General features: G+C 43.6%; 1 protein-coding gene across 6 annotated transcripts in view; it reads left to right on the top strand.

Moving 5' to 3' along the window:
• Nucleotides 1–18,491, top strand: part of CGNL1 (cingulin like 1) — a 229,473-nt gene that overhangs the window by 157,846 nt on the left and 53,136 nt on the right. For all 6 annotated transcript variants that reach the window (XM_030188928.1, XM_030188953.1, XM_030188921.1 and 3 more), the window contains exons 10-13: nt 2,208–2,312; nt 7,631–7,783; nt 9,229–9,399; nt 15,248–15,409. In XM_030188928.1, the coding sequence (XP_030044788.1) occupies nt 2,208–2,312; nt 7,631–7,783; nt 9,229–9,399; nt 15,248–15,409 (591 nt within the window). The remainder of the gene's footprint in view (nt 1–2,207; nt 2,313–7,630; nt 7,784–9,228; nt 9,400–15,247; nt 15,410–18,491) is intronic.

Below are 18,491 nucleotides of genomic sequence, written 5' to 3'. Positions count from 1 at the left end.
GTTTTGGGGGTGTTTCTCTGCTAAGGGCACAGGACTACTTCACCGCATCAATGGGAGAATGGATGGGGCCATGTACCGTACAATTCTGAGTGACAACCTCCTTCCCTCCGCCAGGGCCTTAAAAATGGGTCGTGGCTGGGTCTTCCAGCACGACAATGACCCAAAACATACAGCCAAGGCAACAAAGGAGTGGCTCAGGAAGAAGCACATTAGGGTCATGGAGTGGCCTAGCCAGTCACCAGACCTTAATCCCATTGAAAACTTATGGAGGGAGCTGAAGCTGCGAGTTGCCAAGCGACAGCCCAGAACTCTTAATGATTTAGAGATGATCTGCAAAGAGGAGTGGACCAAAATTCCTCCTGACATGTGTGCAAACCTCATCATCAACTACAGAAGACGTCTGACCGCTGTGCTTGCCAACAAGGGTTTTGCCACCAAGTATTAGGTCTTGTTTGCCAGAGGGATTAAATACTTATTTCCCTCTGCAGAATGCAAATAAATTCATATACTTTCCACAATGTGATTTTCCGGATTTAATTTGTGATGTGCTATCTCTCACTGTTACTAATAACCTACCCTTCAATTATGGGCTGCTCATGTCTTTGTCAGTGGGCAAACTTACAAAATCAGCAAGGGATCAAATACTTATTTCCACCACTGTATTTCTATGGCCCCTTTTCAAATCTTGCATAAATTTTAGGCACGCAAAGTGCAGTTAATTAGCTTTTTAACAATTATTGGCACTAATTAAATTTATTTGCACTAATTAGCTTGTTATTTAATTGCGCATGCAACTTGTTCACACACCCAAATTTGCACATGCAATTTTTGGCAACTTTTACAGCATTAGTGGTTAAATGTGAACACACTTAACAAGTGGTAAATAACTCTTCTGGAGACACCCCAAATAGTGCATGCGCTCTACATTTAACCATGCTTTAATTTTTGTATTTATTTCACAGTAAGTGCAAAACCTTTACTGCATTTTAGTGAAAGGCCCCATGGTATTTAACATCCTTTCCTGTGTTGGCATTCTAGCCTCTCAGAACAGTGTAAATGCAAAAACATTGTGGTATTTCAGTTCCACTGTCCAAGGCTTGCACCAGGTCAGGTTCCTCCTGTTTGCTTTGCTGTAACTCAGTCTCTCATTCTAGTTGAACTTTGACGTCTTTATGTGTGGCCCCTGGGAATATACTTGCAGCAACATTGTTGCATGGTTCTTGTTGGCACATTAATTTTTGCATCCTTTGGTCTTCATCCATGTGATGAGTCTGTGTAGGTTGAAAGCCATTTTTCTTTGTCCAAGTATGCACTGGTTTGTATTATTTTTTTTTTTGTTACATTTGTACCCCACGCTTTCCCACTCATGGCAGGCTCAATGCGGCTTACATATTGTATACAGGTACTTATTTGTACCTGGGGCAATGGAGGGTTAAGTGACTTGCCCAGAGTCACAAGGAGCTGCCTGTGCCTGAAGTGGGAATCGAACTCAGTTCCCCAGGACCAAAGTCCACCACCCTAACCACTAGGCCACATAGAGCTTCCCAAACTTGACCTGATGACCCATTAGCCAGTTGAGTTTCTGGGATCTCCACAATGAATTTGCACAATATAAATTTGCACTTAAAGAGCCTTGAATGCATGCCAGTTTCTCATGCATATTCATTGTGGATATTCTGATAACCCTATGCTGTCTATTAAAATGCTTTATTACATATTGTGTTGACATTTTAAGTAGTATGCTATGCTATACTTTGTACTGTTAGTTCAATATCTTTACTGCTGTAATTGTCTGTTGCTTACGTTTGATTAATTCTTGCTGTACACCACCTTGAGTGAATTCCTTCAAAAAGGCAGTAAATAAACCTAATAAATAAACTCCACTGGCTATGGGTTGAATAGCACTGGTTTGGGAAGCCCTGTGTTCATATGTAAAGAGTTCAAAGAGATGCTTCCATAGAAACAGAGAACATGATGTTTGGATAAAGCTCCTTTTTCTTTCTTCTCACTGTTTATTTCCTTTTCTAGCCAATATGTTATAAAATCTTCCATGCCAACAGAAATGGTCCTGTTCAGTACTGTGTAGAAACTAAATGTTTTTAAATTTTATTTTTAAAGGTTGGATGTTTTTTCGAAGGGGAATAGAGCAGCACCACTGAGAACCGGCATACAGATATTTTTGTCACTTTCAAATTATTTTATTACAGAAAGAGAAACAGCAATTAGAAGATGCCCTGGGAGAGGCTGGAGATCAGGAGAAGGAGGCAGCACAGTCTAAAAGGCTGGTACAGCATCAACTGGAGGACACACAGGTAAATGCCATAGCTCTAAAGAAGGGTCAGAATCAGCGTGTGTTCTCTCAGCTTCGTTTGTTTGAAATCTGGAAACTCTTTTGTTTATCTGGCATCTTTCATTTGTTTGTCCCTGTAGTCTGATTGACTTGTGCACCACACCTGCCTTATTTCTGCTAAGTTGGAACTGGTCTGTCTTATCACTGTGTTATACTGGGTTGGGAGTTCATTGTAAATGTTCAGTAGCGATGCCAGGTGATTTCTGCAACAGGGGCGTAGCCAGACTTCGGCGGGAGGGGGTCTGGAGCCCAAGGTGAGGGGGCACATTTTAGCCTCCCCCTGGCGCCGCCGACCCCCCCCAGCCATTATCAAGCCCCCCGCTGCCGCCGCCATCACCAACTTTGACGACCCCTGCCGACGACCCTCTCGACACCCCCTCCCGCCGCCAACCTTCCCCCGCCGTCACCTACCTTTGCTGGCGGGGGACCCCAATCCCCAGCAGCCGAGGAGGTCCTCTTCTTCCCACGAAGGCTTCGTTCTGTTTCTGACGTCCTGCACGTTGTACTTGCAGGACGTCAGAAACAGAACGAAGCCTTCGCAGGAAGAAGAGGACCTCGGCTGGCGGGGATTGGGGTCCCCTGCCAGCAAAGGTAGCCCACGGCGACAGCGGGGGAGGGTTGGCGGTGGGAGGGGGGTCAAGAGGGTCGTCGGCAGGGGGGTCCAGGGCCAAATCTACGGGGGCCCAGCCAATAGCAGCAGGATACATTTGACATTTTGAAACTGTTGGCTTCACCTGGAACCTATATTCCTGAAAAGTAGTGAAAGTGAGCATTCTATTAAATGTACTCTTTTTAACCACATAAAATTGCCCCTGTGTATGTTGCTAAAAGTATACACACACACACTGCCAGTTTGCCCACCTTTAACTGAAGGCAAAGTAAACATAAAGCACACTGGGTTTCATTTTGGCAATAATATCCCCATCAGCCCCATATCTTCATAATGACTGTCCATTTAAAAATGAATTTTGAGACCCTGCAAGCTGCCTAGGCACCTGAAAATGTCCCTGTGTATTTAATGATCCAGTGTAGAATTGCAAGTTTATGAATGCAGCATTGTCTGTCCTCCCTTCTTGCTTCCTCTCTTATCTGAACTAATCCTTTCTGTACACCTCTGTGCTTGTGTTTTTCCTTATCCCCCGTAAATGCGACTTTGTATAATTCAAGAAAAATTGTTGGGAAGCTTCAGCCATGACACCAGGAATCTGAACTCCTTTTCTTGCTAGACATTCAACTTTAGCCGTTTTGGCTTTTGGGAACTACTGTTTTATTGTGATAGACTGAAACAACTTCTCTGGTGCTCTAATGATACAGAATAATTTGATTCATATTTTTATTGAAGGTTTTCAAAGCATACACCATAAAAGAAAACACCAAATCAATCAAACAATAGTAACACTAAAACAAAGAAAGGAAAAAAAAAATAACTTTAGCAACATTCCATGACAATACCACTAGCTATAGCTATTAGAGCTCATTCAAATATTTCTGGTGTATCTGTCGGAGGGGAGATATTTAAACTTTCCATCTATGCTGATGACATTTTGTTATATACTACACCAAATTCTCTTCCAAATATACTGGATGTAATCAATTCCTTTTCTTCTCTGTCTGGTTATAAAATAAACTGGTCTAAATCAGCCATAATGCTGCTTAATTCATTAGTTCATAGATATCAGATACCCCAATACCCATTTTCCTGGGAGCCTAATAAAATTAAATATTTAGGAGTATGGTATTCAAAATCAGTCGATCAAAGTATCTCTTGTTCAAGAGCAAATCTTGACTTTAACCACTTTAATTTTAAATTTATGATACAGAATAATTTGAATTCTTTTTCATGTATTTTTCTAAAAACAGAAATCATTCTCTATATGTTGCAATTGACTACTTTGATTCTAAAAAGAGAGAGAAATAATCAAAGATATAGGGGTAAAAGTATGCTAGTAAGTGGGCATACAGTGTGCTAATGTAACACTTTCCCATGCGCTAAGTCCAGGAACTAGGGCACTTTTCAGGATTTCTGTTTCAGGTCGTGTGCTAATTGGTGCACAAAACCTGCAGAAAATTGACAGGGGAGCACGCAGTTATCACTTCCTGTTTAGGAGGTGTTAACTGCTTCTGCACTATGGATGTGATAACCAGTTAGCACCTGGTAATTGGAACGTGTCCATGCCCATTCTCCACCCCTGACATGCTCTGTCCAGAGAATATATACATATAAATAAATAGCGTGTGCAAACAAGTTACTTACCGCAAAACACTTAAACGCATTTCGCAGTAAGAATTTTCGCATGTGGTAAATGAGCGTTAGGGCTTAACATCCTTTGGTACCCTATAATCTTATGTCCAGCTGTGGTAAAAGGGGGCCTCAGTGCGCATCAAAAACACATGCTGACGCTAGCGTGGGCCCCCTTTTTACTGCAGCTTATTAAAAGGACTCCACAGTGCACTATAGAAATGATAGATGAATAGTAATAATGGGAAAAGTCAAAGTGTGCACAAAATCTGAAAAAAATAAATGACGGAGGAACACTTATCGCCTCCTGTTTAGGAGTTGTTCATTGCTCCTTCGTTATGGATGCAATAACCAGGTTATAGTTTTCTTTTAAAACTACAATTACATCAGAACATGGCTACGTCATTCTGTGCTGATGATGATACATTTCATATATTTACATTAAATACTGGAAAGTTATAGGAAAGAAATGCCATGCCAAGCAGTGCATTGGAAAGTACATAACTGAAGCTGTTGTGCAGAGACCAAGGACACACATACCGGACTGGATATTTCAGGATTCTGACCCACAGCTCCCAGATGGTAGACATTTCCACACTGGAAAAGGCCATGTCAGCTGATTCCCCAGTTTGGGGTTTTCAGATGCTCTGTTTTTCCTGCCATGTATTATGTAGAAGGCTTGAATTGGTGTCCTGAAAGGTTTCTGCTACCATTGTTTTCCTAGTGTGCTGTTCTGTCTGAAGGGTTCCGTGCCCCACTCCTTAACCTAGCACTACAGATGTATAAACATTTGGGTTATTTTTTAATTCAAAGAATTTCTGTGCATGTGTAAGTTGAGTTACATTAATAAAAAAACAATGCTACTAAAAACATACTGTTAGAAACAACAACCTTACACTAGAGAGCCGAGTAAAATCCACAACAAAGAAAATGTTCTACTCAATGTGAAAACTCAAATGTGTGAAACAGTTCTTCCTGAGGGAAACATTTCGCAACCTGATACAATCAATGGTACTAAGCCACCTAGACTATTGCAATGGAATCTATGCGGGATGCAAAGAACGAACCTTAAAGAAACTTCAGACCGTGCAAAACACGGCAGCAAGACTCATCTTCGGAAAAACGTGATTTGAAAGCGCAAAACCCCTCCGCGAAAAACTACACTGGCTTCATCAAAGAATGCATTGTCTTCAAAATATGTACTATGGTTCACAAAATTATCTACGGTGAAGCACCGGGATACATGACAGACTTGATCGACCTACTAACCAGAAATACATCCGAATCAACACATTCGTACCTAAATCTGCACTACCCATGATGCAAAGGACTCAAATATAAATCAACTTACGCAACTAGTTTTTCCTACATCAGCGCACAACTGTGGAACACACTACCAAAAGCCTTGAAAACTACGTATGACCACTTACACTTTAGAAAAACATTAAAAAAATCACTTGTTTAAAAAGGCATACACTACCGTTCCAACATAAATGACTGATCCCTGCGACACAACATCACTATAGATCGTAATGGACAACTCTTCCGCTGAACAAGTATTTTATGTGGTCCTACCACATGAACCTATCCTACCACAACATCACGCTGTATTTGTTTACCCCGGAGTCTGTAAACACCTCTCCGGCGCTATGTAAGCCACATTGAGCCTGCAAATAGGTGGGAAAATGTGGGATACAAATGTAACAAATAATAAAAATAACATGTCTGTGTTTCAGCTAAACACCTGCATCAAGTACCCTCCTCTAACCTGGGAGGGAGAGGGGCTAGTCCTTGTGTGGGAGGGAGAGATTTGGGGGGGGGCTCAGAGCAGGGGGTGGGAGGGGGGACATATACACTTCATTAATGTGGGTTGTGACCGATATCCAGCTGGGACCTACATAAGAGCCTAATTCTGCACATGGTGGTGAGCGCCTTTTATCTGAATATTAGCTGATAGGTTTTTAAATATAACTTTGGTTTTATACATAAATATTTGATTGTACATTGTGGATTATTCAAGATTTTTGTTATGATTTTTGCTTTTCACCAGTTTTTTAAAATTTTTTATTTATAAATTTTCTTTTAAATATCAAGCATTACATCTTGAAATACAGAAAGACAATTTAGTTTCCAAATTTATTTTTTCATAACAATATCAATAAAGGAAATCAATACTTGTCTATAGTCCACAATATCGAGGGGTTATCACAATTTCAAGGAAAAACATATATATCAACTTCCAAATTTAACTTGGCAGTTAGTATAGGCAGGCCAGGTAATATATATATTATTTATGGGGTTGAAGTTGTTAAAGTCCCTAATAGTGGAGACTGTGGGTCTCTCAGCTTAGCTTCCAGAAAAAAGTTCAGTTGTTTCACCTCAAAAAAAACATATTTGATTGAATTCAATTTTATCACACACTTGCACGGGAAGTTCAACCAAAATAATGCCCCAAGTTGCAAAACCTTTGGTCTCAGTTTGAGGAATTCTTGTCTTTTCTTTTGGGTAGATCTTGAGACGTCGGGATACATTCTAATTTTACAGTTTAGGAAATCTGGTCTTTTATTTAAGAAAAATTGTTTGAGTATCCAGTCTCTATCTGGTTGGAGTATGAAAATCACTTTAAGTGTCGCAGTTGTCAGGCCCTCATTGTCTCCTTCAATAATTTGAGTCAAATCCAAAGTTTGAACATTCATTTCAACTCTTTGTGATAAATCTTTCTTACGAAATGGTTCTACATAGAAAATCTTTGAAATTGGTGGATGCGATTTTTCTGGAATCTTTAAAGCTTCAGTTAAATATTGTTTGAAGGTTATAACTTTTCACCAGTTTTATTATATTCACAGTTTCTCAGCATGACCTTGACAGGCAAATGTTCTTCAGTTTTCTATTGCCAGATCCTTCCTGTGTGTACTACCTGAACTTGGCAGCTTGCTTATTCTGAAGTGTGGCTGGTTTTTTGCTTAATTTCCCTTTTGTGTATGTTGTGAACATCATTGTTGGGACTTGGTGTGTTAACTAGTTATTTCTATCTACTGCAGAGAAACCTTAGCAGAATTACACGTGAACAGCAACAGTTAGCAGAGAGATTAAAGGATGAAACCAACCAGAAAGAGCAATTAAAGAGAATGAAAAATGAAATGGAAAATGAGCGATGGCAGCTGGATAAAACAGTTGAGAAACTGCAGAAGGAGGTATGGGTAAATTTCTCATGTAAAAATAAATAATCTCCAAATATAAAGCAGACGCAATACAATCTTAAGGCTATATGTAAGGAAATCATTTGACCCACCTTCAGATGATTTTTACTGTAGTAAGAAATGTTCTTAGTATGCCCTTATGTGGGTCTTCCCTATGCACTAAGGCGATTTAGTGCAAGCCATGAAGTGCCTTTTTTAAAAATTAGTTTCAATTTTTGGCCATGCACTAATGTTGGTCGTTAAAAAAAAAATTTAACGGGGGGGGGGGGCACTTAACTGCTTCCTAGTTAGGAAGCAGTAAGTGCTCCTGTGACAACCCTATGGTAGTCAGCTAGTGTATGCACTAGTGTAACTAGTTACTGCTTCCATGCCCATTCCCCACCCATGCCCCACACCCTCCCAAAGCGAGTTAACCAGCCAGGAAAGACTGCCGACCGGGTAGCTCACTTCTATGCGGCTATCCAGTCATTTTCAGTAACACTTAACTGGTTAGTGGCTCTGAAAATGACCAGTTAGAACTGAAATAGAAGCTGGCTACGTTGGGGGCATTTCAGGGGTAGAGTCTGGTTAGCTTCCAATAGTCAGAGTAACTGGCGGCCATGTTTAGCACATAAATAGGACTTAACTGGGCATGAGCTAGCCGGCTTTTAAAAATCTGGAAATTCAGTGCCAAAGCCCACACAGGGCCCGGCATTGAATTTCCAATATTAGTACCAACGGTTGACAAAAAAAAACTCTGTTCACTGCTGGCTGAATATCGGCCGGTGTGCGCTTACTGCGTGCAGACAGCAAAACTAATGCAGGACACATTAGGGCATCCTGAATGAGTCCATTTTTACTGCATTAAGGAGTCCTTTTACCAAGCTGTGAGGAAAAAGGGCCCTGCGCTAGTGGCGGGGTCCATTTTTCCTGTGCACCAGGGCCCTTTTTACTACAGTGGGTAAAAAAAAAAACCCCGGTACACAAGGCCATGCGGTAGGAGGACTCTTACCACAGGGAGCCCTTACTGGCACCTATTGAGGTGGCAGTAAGGGCTTCTATGCGAACCCGGCGGTAACCAGGCAGCGTGTGGCAATGCCTGATTAACGCCGGGTTACTGCCACGCAAGCCATTTCTGGGGGGTTCTTTTTCTGCCGAAAATTGCGTGCGCTTGGGGGCGAGACTTCCGCCAGCAGCTGCGTTGGGCTGGCGGGAGTCCCGGAAGAGCGGAGCGGTAAGCCCACGTTGGGCTTACTGCTGCTCTATAAAAGGGTCCCTAGGTGTGCATTAGCACCTCAAGTAGCTTAGAAAAGGGCCCCTTAGTTTTATATATGTGTCATGAAAACACAGGATATGTTGAAGGTGAAGAACAAAATTGTACTGTGTTGACTCTAGTACTTTCTGCCCTTTAAAATGTGAACCAATTATATAATGTCAGCTTTTTTTTCTTTTTAAAAAAGATGTCTGAAATTTTGGTGGGTTCACGGTCATCCACTCTGGAACTTCAAAAACAGTTTGATGAATTCAAGGAGAAAAATCGCAGAGAGCTTACCGAAACGCAGAAACAATTAAAAGACAAAATGCTAGAGGGAGAAAAAGCACGTCTGACAACTGGAAAATTACAAGATGAGGTAATGACTTAATCCAATGACACCTTTGATCTTTTCATTTTGAATACCTCCCTTGGACAATACTTAAAATTAATCAATAGGCCTCTGTTGACTTCATAAGGAAAATCTAGGATTGGTCAATAGCTTTTTGGGCTGAATATGAAAAAAAAAATGAATGTACAAATGTTCACTGTTAATTTGTTAATGCACTAACAGGCTTATTTTCGAAAGAGAAGGACGCCCATCTTTTGACACATATCGGAAGATGGGCGTCCCCAACTGCTTTCCGTCACGGGGGCAACCAAAGTTCATGGGGGCGTGTCGGAGGCATAGCGAAGGCGGGACTTGGGCGTGCCTAATACATGGGTGTCCTCGACCCATAATGGAGAAAAAAAAAGGGCGTCCCTGACGAGCACTTGGACGACTTTACCTGGTCCTGTTTTTCGTAACAACCGAGCCACAAAAAGGTGCCCGAACTGACCAGATGACCACCGGAGAGAATCGGGGATCACTTCCCCTTACTTCCCCAGTGGTCACTAAACCCCTCCCACTCTCAAAAAACATATTTAAAAATATTTTGTGCCAGCCTCACATGTCATACTCAGGTCCATGACAGCAGTATGCAGGTGCCTGGAGCAGTTTTATTGGGTGCAGTGCACTTCAGGCAGGCAGACCCAGGCCCATCCCCCCCCCCCCCCCCACCTGTTACACTTGTGGTGGTAAATGTGAGCCCTCCAAAACCCACCAGAAACTCACTGTACCCACATCTAGGTGCTCCCCCTTCACCCGTAAGGGCTATGGTAGTGGTGTACAGTTGTGGGTTTTTTTTTTTGTGGGGGGGGGGGGGCTCAGCACAAAAGGTAAGGGAGCTATGTACCTGGGAGTAATTTCTGAAGTCCACCGCAGTGCCCCTTAGGGTGCACAGTTGGTGTCCTGGCATGTCAGGGGGACCAGTGCACTACAAATGCTGGCTCCTTCCATGACTAAAGGGCTTGCATTTGGTTGGTTCTGAGATGGGCATCCTTGGTTTCCATTATCACCGAAAATCAGAAACGACCAAGTCTAGGGATGACCATCTCTAAGGACCACCTAAATGTCAAGATTTGGGTGTCCCGACTGTATTATCGAAACGAAAGATGGATGTCCATCTTGTTTCGATAATACGGGTTTCCCTGCCCCTCCACCGGGACGTTTTGCAAGGACGTCTTCAGCAAAACTTGGGCGTCCCTTTCGATTATGCCCCTCTAAGAGTCCCGATGCACAAAGGCACCCATTAAGTATGGGTGCTGCTGAAAAATGTACTGAGTTGCAAGCAGTGACCAGTGCACAAATGGGATCACATGCAAATGAGATGCATGGATCCCTTGAAGCTGTCAAATGCATTTGACAACTTGCCCACCAGTTTTATAAGTTGTGCAGGGTGGGAGGGGGCTGGAGAAGGGTTCCACCGGAGTCCAGTGAACCCCCCTCTCGAGCCCCCCGAGCAACTCAAAAAACTTCCTGGTGATCTAGTGACCGCCTCTTGCCCCCCCCCCCCCCCGCCCCCCAGATCTTTTAAAAATTCCATGGTTGTCCAGTAGATCCCAACCCCACTCTCGGACCCCTCCCGAAGCAAAGAACCCTGGTGGTCCAGTGGACCTCCTTCTGACCCACCCTCCCTCACGGTCCCTAGTGGTCTAGTGCTGTTCATGGCATGGAATGCTCATTAGAATACTAATGAGCTCGTTGTAATACATCTGCATAGGGTTCTTGGTGGCTGTATTACTCACTAAATAACGTTTGCTTTAGACTGGCTACAGCCTGTCTAAAGGAAACATTGACAGCACGGTAAGCTTTTTGCATCAGACCCTAAGTTTTGAACTGAGAAGAAAATGGCAATTTCTGCTGGTGTAGGAATTATTCTAGAGGTTAATTTCAAGAGCTGAGCAAACATTTCTTCTTGGACAGATCTGTGGTGCTGTCTTCACTGATTACTCATATTACATTCTGGTTTGTTCAATACAGAATCCCGACATATGACTATTTGATAATACTAAGAGAGGTCACCTCTTATCCACGTCTGTGAAAACAGGCTAAACTGTGTTCCTAAGATAAATATTGCATATGACCAAAATTTTTCTGTTTGTTTATTTTTTTTAATTTGTCTGTTTACTATTTTCTTCTGCTAGTTCTTGTTTTCCTTGTCATCAGCTTCTGACGCAAATGCTTAGAAAGGCCACTTTGAATCCTAAGCTCTTCTCATTTATGTGGCTGTACAGCCTTTGGAAACGTTTGGACTGTGTAAGCTGTGTAGTGATGAAGGAACCCCTTTCATATTCAGTTGTTGGATTTCTGAAGTTTACTGTTTGTATGGTATCAGCATGCTTCAGGATCATAGTAACATAGTAGATGACGGCAGAAAAAGACCTGCACGGTCCATCCAGTCTGCCCAACAAGATAACTCATATGTGCTACTTTTTGTGTATACCCTACTTTGATTTGTACCTGTGCTCTTCAGGGCACAGACCGTATAAGTCTGCCCAGCTCTATCCTCGCCTCCCAACCACCAGCCCCGCCTCCCAACCACCAGCTCTGGCACAGACCGTACAAGTCAGCCCCATCCTAGCCCCTCCCCACCATAGCCCCGCCCCCACCCTAGCTCCACCTCATTGATAAGATTATTCCATTTTTAGAAAACTTTTTATTTATGCAATTTCAAATAAAGACAAATGAAGCTAAACTTGTACAACTTGTACAAAAAAACTGATTGAAATAATAAGCCCAATGCTATCATGAACCCCCCCTCCCCAGAAATTCAGTTCAAGTCCACTACAGTTAGTAGTTCCAATTCTCATAACAAAGGAGAATAAAGGAAAAATACTAAGAAAAGATCCAGTACTTTCAAATTCCCCTATTTTTTAATTTAAAAAGGTTCCTTGGAAATGGATTTTATATGTGCCCTTTTCCTCTCCTAAGCTGAACATTCTTAGAGAAATGCCCCTCTTTCTTGAGGCTACAATGCTATTTGCTTTGGAAACTCAAATTCTCCTAAGTACACATGATCTGGCCAGCGTAGCAAGATAAATACCTTTAGAAGAACAATTTTTAGTCTGCCCACTTGGGATTCTTTAGGTTTTCAATAACTTTGGGCAAATTAACAGTAAAGTCTGACACTACTAGCCCTCTCCATTTGCCCCTGTCCCCACCCCTCACATACACGCACCACTTTATCTAACCTCTTGATCTTCTCCTGTCACTGCCCTTCATAAAACACTGAATTTTGACTTAATCACTGATGGGAGAATAATAGACTACTGCAATAGTATTTACCTTTAAAATGGCACAAAAGGGGTGTGAAACTTCCTTCTTCCTTATAAGAAAAGCTATCATCATACTTGGCTTGCCTTTGAATGGCAGTGGCACAAACTTGCTCGAGCTCCACTTGACTGTCTTTATTTATTTTTAAGTCACACTCACTTGCACACCGCCTCACCTCCGACCAGGCTCCAGGCAGCTTTCCCACGCAGTGACTCCCGCCTGCCAAACAGGAAATACCTCATCAGAAGGCGGGACATTGAGTGGGAAGTGAAACGCTGGGGTGAGCCGTCGCTGCAACTCTCTGTCGGGAGCCGGGGCCGTCGCACTGGTGCTGCAACTGTCTGTCAGGGCCGTTGGTGCAACTGTCGGGATCCAGAGAGGCAGGAGGCTGCTGACTGCGGGCTCAGCGAGGGGTGGGCACCGTCCCGCAACGTGGCGGGAGCGGAGCGGCGGCGGCCGAGCGGGATCATGATGCGGTAGTCTGAGCGGGGGTCGATCGGAGTGATGCAGAGTTGAGGCGCGCTGCGCGGGGCCCCCCTAAGCGCGGGGCCGCCTTGGTTGCCTCTGCCTAAGACCGGCCCTGGTCAGCGGCAGTGAGTGATTTAAAGCTGTCTGCCTCTGGCTAGGCTCAAGCTTGTTTCTGTTCCTCTGTCCCACCCTTGTGGAATCAGGAAATTGCATCAGAGGAGGCAGGACATTGGAGAGGAAAAGAACAGGCCTGAGCCCGGCCAGAGGTAGAGTGCTTTAATCGCTTGTTGCACTGCAGTTGATGCACAGGGAGGGAAAGAGTGGTCCGGTCAATGAACTGAAAAAACATCTTTTGTAGTGCTGTTTTTTTGGGTCCTATCAGCAGCTGGCCTGACCATTGGAAAACTAGCTAGGCTGGCTATTTGGCAACCCTAGGCCCCTAGCATGCTCTTTTGAGGAGGATGTGGCCAGAGATTCCACGTTGCAGCACAACAAACAGGGATTGGAGAGATGGGGAGAGTACAATTGTGGGGAGAGGCCTGAGGTGGGATCAAAGAGATTATAGGCAGGGAATGCAGGAAGAGTGAGTGAGGAGACTGGAGCAGTGTGAGAACTGAATGTGTAAGGGAATTGGAGGGATATAAGGTGTATGAGTAAAAGCTGTTAACAAAATTATAAATTTCTGCTGTACACCTTGGAGAATCTTTTCATAAAGGCAGTTAATAAATAAGATAAAAATAAATAAAATAAAAGGAGAGATCAATGTCAGGTAGAGTGTGAGTGAAATCATTTTCCTTTTTACATCCAAGATTCCTTCTGTCTAGTCCAGAATCCCTGTGATCTCCTCCACTCTCCTTGATTTCTTTATCTCCCTCCTCTGAGAAGCCTCCCTAGATCTCTTTTCCTAACCCTGATCTCTGCCCCATTTCTCCTTTTCTAGCACTGATATATAAGATTCTTTTTCTTCCCTAAAGTAAAACTACTACTGAAAACTGACTTATTCAAGAAGGCATACAACAAACAACCATCCTAATTACCAAACAATAAGAATGAAGATTAAGATTGGTCCGACCCCAATCACGCGACCGAGCAAACTCAGTGACCTTAATGAACAAATAATACCACAAAATGCCGACTAACCTTACCGCCATACACTAATACTCTCACCCTAATGTCCTCACCTGAGCAACTACACAATGCCGACACCTACACAAGATCACAATGTATTCTTCTACCATGTATGTACGCACTTGATTGTAAAACCATGTGCATATTTGTAGTCCGGAATGGCAATCGCCATTACGGCAAATGTAAGCCACATTGAGCCTGCAAATAGGTGGGAAAATGTGGGATACAAATGCTACAAATAAATAAATAAAACAAAACAAAAAAACATTTAAGGGGACACAGGAAAAAAATGTTAAAATAATGACTTAAATGATGTGTCTTTTGTATTTTGCTTTAAGTTAATATGCAAACGTAAGTAAATTTGTGTAAATGTACTCCATAGCAAAGGCATTCAGTATATTGCTACATCTGTCTTTGAGCTGCTGCATGAAACCAAGGGCTGAACCTTATAAACAGGTGCTGCATATTTCCAAGAGGTTACCTGACATTTGTTGTCAGGATCAAAGCTGGAATGTGGGACCTTGTCATACCCTTACTAAGTGGGAAGCCATTTGGGACCCTTTCTTGACCAACTGTTCTTGTTAATTGGATGTGGGTGGGATGGGAACGGAGGGGGGGGGAGTTGGACCTGACAGGGGTCGGGGCTTGGGCGTTACAGGGAGGGTTCTCCTTAGAAAAAGTTCTTCCAAAAAATGTTAGAAGTTTGTCTTTGCTGTCACAATTTTCTTATTGAGATTTCCTAATAAGTTGGGAATTGTATTTGTTTCAATTACTGCATTTCTCAATACTTAATAAAGACTTCTAAAAATTAAAAACAAAAACAAACAAAAAAAACAACTTTACATTTCCCTAGGCCTCTGAAAACCCCTAATGGAAGTGACTTGTAATGACAGTAACTCATATGCTTCCATATGAGCGCGGCATACTGCAGTAGACTGGAATATAAGCCTTCTCGCCTGCCTTTTCTGCTTTATAGATACGTCACATGGAAGAGGAACTGCGAGACCACCAGGAAGCCCATGATGAGGCCCTGACGAAGAACCAGCTGCTGGAGCAGACAATCAAAGACCTGCACTATGAGCTGGATGCCAAATCTCATCTGAAAGATGATCGATCTAGACAGGTCAAACTAATGGAGGTACATGGAGCATTAATTTATTATTAATTATTTTATTTATCACATTTTACAGTGTAATTCAAGTACAATTCTTGAAACAGAAAAGATGACTATTAGTCATTTATAATGTATAGGAAACAGATAAAACATTCTTAATTAAATCAAATCATGATCATGGAGCATTAAGTGACTTGTCCAGGATCTCAAGGAGCGGCAGTGGGATTTGAACCCTGGCTTCCCTGGTTCTCAGTCTGCTGCTCTAACCATTAAGTATAGTTAATACAGATAACACATATTGGACTAGGTTCTATATATCATGCCAAAACATTTTAGCGCCAAAATGAAATTTGCCTAAGCGCATTCTAAGTATGCCTTAATGTAGGTGTACTTTATAGAAGAAACCTAAATTTCCATACGGTTTATAGAATATGCTGAGCGCCGGTCCGAGTGACTAAATTTAGTCTCAGGCAGTTACGGCAAGTAAAACCCCTGTGTAAATGCCGATGCCTAAATTAGGCGTTGCCTGGGTGTATTCTGCAACAATGCGCATAAATTTTAGGAATGCCCATGACCTGCCCATTCCACACCCATGACCATACCCCCTTCTCAACTATGTGAATTTACGCACATCACTTTACAGAATATGCTTAGCAAGTATTGAGCATAAATTCTAATTAATGCCACTAATTAGCTTGTTAACCAATTAATTTATGTGCATTGTTATGGAATACTCTTCGATTTCTGCGCAGAAATCTCAGTGCAATATATAGAATCCAGGGGATTATCTATATTAGCTGTTCTTAATGTTTGATAACTCAACAGCAAACTAAGGGGCCCTTTTACTAAGCCACGTAAGCATCTACACACGCCAAACGTACACCGTGTGGCTCTTGCGGCAATTTCATTTTTGGTGCACGGCCAAAAAATATTTTTTATTTTCACCACGTGTTATCAGCCACTTGCCAAGTGGCATTTGGCGATCATAGGTCATTACCACCCGGTTACCGCGTGAGACTTTACCGCTCGGTCAATGGTTGGCGGTAAGGTCTCAGACCCAAAATGGACGCGTGACAATTTTCATTTTGCTGCACGTCCATTTTTGGGAAAAATTTTAAAAAGGCCTTTTTTACAGGCGCGCTGAAAAATGATTCTGCGCATGCCCAAAACCTGTGCCTACACTACTGCAGACCATTTTCAGCGCACCTTAGTAAAAGGACCCCTAAAGGCTATCAGAGCTGAAGCCTGGTGACCATTTGGCAACTTATCAAAAACTTAGATAGTATGATCACTGGGCTGGGCAGGGACCTTCCAGCTGTACCTGAATTTGTGTCTCTCCTTAAACTCAGATTTGGTTAGGCAAATAATCAAATCCAATTAGCTTTTGTTGGTCTGTGGTCATCAGCCTCTCACCCCCTAGCAAATGCAGCTCTTTCGGGTTTCTGCACCCCAAGTGCTTCATGCTACACTATTTTGTGTTCAGTTCAATTACAAGTGCACTGACTCTGCAGCTCCTCAGTACTTCTCCACTCTTATCTCTTCATACACTCCTCCCCAGAAACTCAGTTCACTGGGTAAATCTCTCTTATCTGCACCCTTCTCCTCCATTGCTATCTCCAGACTCCGTTCCTTTTATCTTGCTATACCATATGCCTGGAATAGACTTCCTGAGCCTGTACTTCAAGCTCCTTCTCTGGCTGTCTTCAAATCTAGGCTAAAAGCTCACATTTTTGATGCTGCTTTTAACTCCTAACCCTTACTCACTAGTTCAGTACTCATGTTTTATCATTCCCACTTTAGTAATCCCCTTATCTCTTATTTGTCCTGTTTGTCTGTCCTAATTAGATTGTAAGCTCTATCGAGCAGGGACCCATCTCTTTCGGACCCTTTTACTAAGTCGCTGTAGGCTCTGTGTGTATGCAGCTTACGCCCAAATGAGACTACCACCAGGCCAGCGCACCCTCCTGTCGGTAACTTCAGATTTGGCTCGCTCCTGTAACGCATGGATGAATTATTTATTCTCCGAGGACAAGCAGGCTGCTTGTTCTCACTGATGGGTGACGTCCACGGCAGCCCCTCCAATCCGGAATCTTCACTAGCAAAGTCTTTGCTAGCCCTCGTGCGCCGATGCGCATGCGCAGCCGTCTTCCCGCCCGAAACCGGTTCGTGCCGGCCAGTCTTCTTTTGTCCGCGCTCGGTACTGTCGTGTTTCGCCGTTCGCACCCCTAAAGTTGACCTCGCACGTCTCCTTTTTTGGTTTCGCTACAAAAAAAAAAAAAAAAGATTTGGAAGAGGACCTTTCCGGTCTTTTTCCCTTCCCGCTACTTCCAGTTTTTGCCCCGGTAAGTTTTCTTTCGTCTTCGGGGTAGGCCTTTTTTCAGGCCTCGGGTCGAATTTTTTCTTCCCCTAGTTTTTGGTGCCTACCGCAATTACGAGTTTCGATTTCGCCGGCGAGATTTTTCCGCCCATGTCATCGAAGTCTCCCAGCGGCTTCAAGAAGTGCACCCAGTGCGCCAGGGTAATCTCGCTCACTGACAGGCACGCGTCGTGTCTTCAGTGTCTGGGGGCTGGGCACCGCCCGCAGGCCTGTAGTCTCTGCGCCCTTTTACAAAAGCGGACTCAGGTAGCGAGATTGGCCCAGTGGAATGTTTTGTTCTCGGGCTCTTCGTTGGTATTGGCACCGGGGGTATCGAGTGCATCGACGTCTCCAGCGTCCAGACCTTCATCCTCGGCTGCCAGTGCATCGAGTGCATCGAGGCATCGACCCTCTGCATCAGCGCTGAGACATCGGACGACTGTGTCGACGTCGGTGGTACCGAGACCTCGTCTGCTGATGTCGTCGGATGGTGGTGCTTCGTCTGGAGTGCAGGTGAGGGCTGTCCATTCCCCTGCTGGTGGCGGTGAGCCTTCGGGTGGGTCTCCCCCTACCCTGAGGGCTCCTGCGGTACAGCCCCCCCGAGACTGACCTTCTTCGGCCTCGGCCCCGAGGAAGCGACGGCTGGATTCTACGTCCTCCTCGTCGGTGCCGGGAAGCTCCAGTGACGTGCTTCGTCCCAAGAAGTCGAAGAAGCATCGACACCGGTCCCCTTCCCGTGTCAGCACCGAG

The sequence above is a fragment of the Microcaecilia unicolor genome, chromosome 1 (genome assembly GCF_901765095.1).
Source record: "Microcaecilia unicolor chromosome 1, aMicUni1.1, whole genome shotgun sequence".
Lineage (NCBI taxonomy): Eukaryota > Metazoa > Chordata > Amphibia > Gymnophiona > Siphonopidae > Microcaecilia > Microcaecilia unicolor.
Note: the sequence above shows the minus strand (reverse complement) of the source record. Positions and strands in the feature narration are given on the sequence as shown.